The 6,442-nt window shown below is 45.7% G+C and overlaps 1 protein-coding gene across 4 annotated transcripts in view; it reads right to left on the bottom strand.

The window, feature by feature from the left end:
• Positions 1-693: 693 nt before the first annotated feature.
• The window catches only part of Ddc (dopa decarboxylase), an 85,136-nt gene continuing 79,387 nt past the window's right edge, over positions 694-6,442 (bottom strand). For all 4 annotated transcript variants that reach the window (XM_005082971.4, XM_040746649.1, XM_021234617.2 and 1 more), the window contains 3 exons: positions 4,742-4,843; positions 2,120-2,337; positions 694-1,103 (listed from right to left, as the gene is read on the bottom strand). In XM_005082971.4, the coding sequence (XP_005083028.1) occupies positions 2,137-2,337; positions 4,742-4,843 (303 nt within the window). In that variant the 3' untranslated portion in view covers positions 694-1,103; positions 2,120-2,136. The remainder of the gene's footprint in view (positions 1,104-2,119; positions 2,338-4,741; positions 4,844-6,442) is intronic.

Here is a 6,442-nt window from a genome sequence, read left to right as displayed (position 1 = left end):
CTACTGATAATCCAAGGACATCTTCTGAATGCCATTGACATTTGTTGTTTGTGTTTTGTTTTTCAAGGCAGGGTTTCCCTGGCTGTCCTGGAACTTGCTTTGTAGACCGACTGGCCTTGAACTCACTGAGATCTGCCTGCGCCTGCCTCCCAAGTGTTGGGATTAAAGGTGTGAGCTATTACCAACTGGCACAATTGGCATTTCTAAAGGTTCCAAAGGACAATAATATGTTGGGATTGGAGAGATAGCTAAGTAGCTAAGAGTGCACACTGCTCTTGTGGAAGACACAAGCTTGATTTCTAAGAACCACAGTTAGGTGGGTCACAACTATTGTTACCCTCACTCTAGAGTATTCAATGGCCTCTTCTGGCCTCCCTGAGCACTACACACACACACACACACACACACACACACACACACACACACACACACACACACCTACAATTTTTTTCTAAAATCAGAATGATTCCATATAAATATCAGAGATTGTTTGAGTAAATACCTAGAAGTTGAATTCACTTCTAAGCAGAACTTGAGTGTTGTTAATGAATCTGATCAATGACATACACCAGACTTTTATTAAACACACAGTGACCAAATGAACATTAACAAGGGTGGCATGCTTGAAAGGGTAAGTCAAGTTCACAAGAATGAATCTGACATATTGTAAGACAAGATGATCACTCAAAACAGTTAGTATTGCACATCAATTGTTTATTAAGCGTTGAGCCACGCAGGTCAAGCTAACTGCCATAGATACAGTCTAAGGTAAAACCAAAGACTACCCTGGAGAATAAAGCAAGGCATTCCTCCCATCAATGGCTTCATGAGCACAAAGACATCTTATTATCAACAGAAATCACAGCCAAATAAAGAACAAAAGCTTGAGCCACTGGCATCAGTTTTGCACACAGAAAACATTTCTCCCTGGCTTAAAACAGAAAATATTTCTTCATTGACAAATCACTGAAAAGTCAATCACAGACTTCTGGTTAGTTTTGGAAACACGAGGCCACATATAACCATGATTTCACGAAGACAGGGTGGTGATTATTTTTCTCTCATTCCAGTTTGCAAGTATACTTCTTTTCAGCTTTTGATCTCTACAGGAAAAAAACAGCATGAACTTAGGGGGTATAAATAAATAGAAAATAAAGAGAGCGGCAGTGTAGTTCAGAGGCGGTGTACCTGTCTAAAAGGCACAAGATACTTGTTCCATTCCCAGCACCACAAAAATGAAAATAAAAATTTTGTGTACTTCTAAATTGAGTATAGAGAAGGAATACACTATTTCTGCAGTGAAACAATACAACAAATGGTTTTAACTGAAGAGTTTAAGCCTGGCAATAGTGGAGTCTTTAATCCTAGGAGGCAGAGGCAGGCAGATCTCTGAATTAGAGGCCAGCCTGGTCTATAGAGCGAGTTCTTGGAAAGCCAGAGCTACACAGAAAAACCCTGTCTTGGAAAATAATCAAAAACCCAAAATGAGCTGGGTGTTGGTGGCTCATGCCTTTAATCCCAGCACTCAGGAGGCAGAGGCAGGTGGATCTCTGTGAGTTCGAAGCCAACCTGGTTTACAGAATGAGTTCCAGGACAACCTCCAAAGCTACACAGAGAAACCCTGTCTCAAAACAAACAAACAAACAACAACAAAACCCCAAAATATTTGTGTTGTCAACTTGACATCTCTAATGATAAATATCACCGTAACGGTGCTGCCTGAAAAATTCTCCCCTCTGTACGTAGCCTGGAAGCTCTGCCCTGCTTCACCATCACAACTTTGATCTTTCCTGCCAGAGTAAGTCAGTCACATGACTGTCCCATTTATTGTTTTCATGTATCTAAAGCTCATTGTGATAGTCAGTGTTGCTCAGGGAGATCTGAGGGGAAGTATGGAGCAAGTTAGTTATCATGCATGCTCTCACAGAAGTGACTACAAACTCACTCTGCAGACTCATACACATAGCATGCTTTCTGCTTCTCCTGACTGAACACGCTACAGTTTTCTCTTCCTCTCTTTACAGTGGAGCCCAGCCCCACAGCATTGAATGGCCAAGCTGGGACTGAGCTGGAATCCTGAGGCCAAGAGGACAGCATGTTCCTGGCACAGCTCACTTACCTGAAGGAGCTCTGCTTTCACTCCTTCTCGGCTCTCAGCACGACGCTTGCCAGCTCTCTGATGTGCTCCCAGGCCAGCTGCACGTGGGCAGACTCCACAGTGCGAGAGCACACAGCAAAGCGGAGCACAAACTTGTCTCGCAGATGACACGGAACCAAGTGGATTTTTCTGGCACTGTTTATTTTTTGTAAAAGAGTTTCATTCAGCTGGTTGGAGCCCTGAGTAATTAGAAAACAGATCCATCATATAACACCAAGTCTGGTAACACCCAGAGATGGCAGACAACAAAGAAAGTATCGTTACTTTTCATTATGTATGAAAGGTACCAGAAAGCTTGATGACATAACTAACACAGGGTAATAGAACTTATGGGATCACTTTTCCTGTGACACCACTTCTCCAAGATCTTTGTTATCAGAAGTTGACCTTCCCATCCTCCAACTTCATTTAAGAAAGATGAAGGTCCCCAGAGGCATTGTCAACAAACAGGTGAGCATAAACAATGGAACTGGGTCCCTGACACACCAGAGCAGCTTCAGAGACCTTGGAACCCACAGGAGGTCTCAACAACAGAGACAACGGAACACTAGCCAAGCTGTTGTGAGAATCTGCAAAGGACACCTGTAAGTGTGGGGACAGGGGATCATGGATGATCTCTACACAGCTTCTCTAGAAAGGGAATAGTAGTCAACCACCTGGGGACCGAGAGGCCAGAGTCCTCCACTCCCAATGACTGACCAGAGATAAGAGGGCCTTATCAGCCAACACACAGAAAGTCTTCACTTTCCATCTGGGCCCCAGACAGGCTGGTGGCTGTTCTTTGCCTGTCCCTTCACCCCTCTGGGTGAGCTGTCATGAAGTGGTTCCCAGTCTGCTAAACCTTCAGGTGGAGCAAAATATGGAAGGGGGATGGTCACGGGCATCACTCCCTAGTCATAAGACCCTGACAGGGCTGGGCCATTTATTCTGTACTTTAAGGGTCAAGATGTAGGAGGATACATTGGAAGGAAAGTGTCCCCTCTGTCTGGACAATGGTCACTGAATACCTGCTAGATACTGAAAACTGTTTTTGGCCTGGGAAAGACTCACACACCTCTAGCTGTGGGTCTGAGTGTACTATCCGAGAAAATCTTAATTGCACAGTGAAGGAACTACAGGCCACATCTGTACCATGAGGGCCTATTCAAGGAAGATGGAGATATGAGATGTGATTCTAAGACGATGAGCTTTGTGAAACAGATTCAGCATGCGAGCACACACTTGAAATTCATACAACACAGAAAACAAGAACAAGGAAAACGTTGTGTGCCATTTTCAGTTGGTTTGGATTAGACAGGATTTCCATGAAGCAGGACCAGAAAGCAAACAGAAATGGTTAGAGATGCAATAATGAAAAAAGACAAAAGTAAGCCAAGTAAGTTTAGAGGAGTCTTCATCAGGCGGTTGTGGCACACGCCTTTAATCCCAGCACTCAGGAGGCAGAGGCAGGCAGATGTCTGAGTTCAAGGCCAGCCTGGTCTACAGAAGTGAGTTCCAGGACATCCAGGGCTACACAGAGAAACCCTCTTGAAAAGTCAACAGAAAGAGAGAAGGCTTTCACATCACAGCACTGATGCTTGCTGCCTCTAGGATTCCCCAGGGTTGGATTTCACCTCCAACTCTAAGAATCAAGATGAGGGAAGTACATGGAGGTGCAGCATCATAAAATTGATGTGTCCCAGATTGCTCCTTTCTCATGACTGCTGTCTAGGCTCAGACAAGGAGGCCTCTTGGCAGAACCTCGAACTGATTCAGAAACTTCCAGTCAAGGGTTGTGGCATGCATCTGCGGTCCCAGCTACTTGGGAGGACTGCAAGTTTCAGGTCAGCCTGGGTAACAGCATGAGGCCCTTGTCTCTCATTTTTGAAAAAAAGGGGGAGAAAAAAGGAGGCAGGGTCTGTGGCTGTAGCATTGTGTAGACTCGTGTAGCAGTGTGAAGCTCTGGGCTCCAGCCCAGTACTGTAAAAAGAAGAGGAAGGAGAGGAAGAAAACAAAACATAAAACTGTTGGCCTATTACAAGCCAGCTCTGTAGTGGCCAGAGCATCTGGTTTCATTTATAAGACAGGGATGAGCAGGGGCCTTTTGAGTAACATGGCTGTGTAAGTCTCTGCAAAGACAGCTTACTCCCATGCAGGTCTGGGCAGGCTTCCCTCGCAAAGTGAACACACAGTCCAGGTGCCCCCTTTGGGCAAGAATCTTGCTGAGGTATATATAGTCAGATGACTGGAGTAGGGAGGGTTGTTTATCTAACCAGTTCCCAGATGTGCTGATGCTGTGTGTCCACAGGTGACCTGGTTACTGAGGCCACAGACAGCTCAGCAGAGGAGTATAGTTCCAGAGGTATTGGATGGACTCTTGGCATTTGGTCAAGAGGAAAGCATCCAATCATATTTGAGGAAACTGGGCAGCAAGTCCATGGAAGAAAGTGTACGGGGCCAGTCAGACAGCCAGCACCGCCTGCTAAGCACCACGGGTCATGTTCTGTAGCCCTTGGCAACTGGTACACAACTTTTGTGAAGGTCATGAATAATACTTTATCTCATTCAACAAAAACAAAGATGGCTGAAATTGGCATAACATACCTTTAGCCGAAAGCAAACCAGCCCAAGAATGACTTCCGTGCAAATCTCAAAGCGAGGGTCCTGGCGTACCAGAGACTCAAACTCATGAGACAGTGCCACGTGCTAGAAAAAGAGGAGAAATTTTTCTGTATTTCTCATCCCAACTTAAGTCTAAGCCTGACTACCCAGCCTGTACGTTACATCTATTATTCATTCACATGCTCTGAGAGACGCCTGTCCACTCACAGGTTGAGAGGAAACTCAACTGCCCTATACCACAAGGTATACCATAGTTTCCTAAAAACAAACAAACAAACAAACAAAAAAAAAACCCAGTCATTTTCTTCTTTTTAGAGGTCTATGTTTTAAACCCTCCTTTCTTTTACAATTTATAGTCAATATTATAAGGAAGCTGTTGAGGATTCTAGAAGAAAGAAAGGCTACATCCAGTTGCCTTGTTCTCCTCAGGACAGCTTAAAATATGATACAGGGATATTACTTTACTAATTTGCAGATAGGAACTGGGGCTCAGAGAAGGTCTTCCGGCCACGCTTTGGCTCTGATGGGATCCGCAGTTGCCGCCCCAGACTGGAGCATCAATCCTGCAGCAGGTTGGGCTGTGGTCTTAGCCTAACTGCAACTGACAGGAAGGAATCAGCTTCACCTGCCCTACTAAAGAACCATGTGCTCTCTGGCGTGGTGGCGCACGCCTTTAATCATAGCACCTAGAAGACTGAGGTAGGCAGAATCCTATGATTAAGTCCACCCTGGTCTACATACTGAGCCTCAGGCCAGCCAAGGCTACAGAGTGAGGCCTTATCTGCAAAATAAAAATTAAAATAAAGTTTTGTGCTTGCATTGAACACATAAGCTTATTTAATCTCTGGATGTTTATAGAACTCAAAAGCTGATTAAAACCACATCTGATCTGCAGAGAACACACCCGTCACTGTCCATGTGCACACTTAGCTAATTGGAACCTGCTGGCACCCAGCGCTAGCTGCCACAGGGTAGATGCCTAAGAGGAGCCTAAGCACACAAGGCTTACCGGGACTGAAACACCGTTGAAGCGATTGTCTCCAGTCATCCCACCAGGGGGCACCAAAGATCCAGGACTAAAGCGAGCTTCGATTAGCTCAGGCCTAAAAACTCCAGCTTTGACCATGCTTTGCAGTCTCTTGTTGGAGCAGGATTGAGGCCTTTCCAGAAAGAGGTGTGGTGTGTTTTTAACCTGGCACAGCCTAATCTCAGTGAGTTGTCCTGAACTGAAAGTCATCGTCACCTTCGACTGATAAACCACTCTGGGATTTTTTCTTATTACGCCAAGTTGACTCACCCTCCCTATTCCTTTTGCAGTTGGATCAGGGACTATCCTAGAAATCTCCACACACCCTCGGCTTCTAGTTCTTCCTCCTGTGTAGCTGCTCACAATGCCTGATGTCTGCACACACTTCCTTACAACAGCTCTGCGACCTGGACAGGTGCCGGTCTGAAGCCATGTGGCAGGCCCCCTGGACACCAAGGCTTTTCTGCGTCCTTGACACAGAAGAGTCTGGAGACTCAGCCCCTGCCTTTGGCTGCACATCTGGTCATGCAGTGGGTACTGGGACTTGAGGGGAAAGCTGTCACCACCACAGGCTGGAAACCACAGGCATGCTTGCCTCATCAAGATGATGCTGTGGGTTAGAAAAGACTCCTCAGTCGAAGGCAGTGGGCCTCTGC

This window comes from Mesocricetus auratus, unplaced genomic scaffold, assembly GCF_017639785.1.
Source record: "Mesocricetus auratus isolate SY011 unplaced genomic scaffold, BCM_Maur_2.0 Super-Scaffold_100006, whole genome shotgun sequence".
Lineage (NCBI taxonomy): Eukaryota > Metazoa > Chordata > Mammalia > Rodentia > Cricetidae > Mesocricetus > Mesocricetus auratus.
Note: the sequence above shows the minus strand (reverse complement) of the source record. Positions and strands in the feature narration are given on the sequence as shown.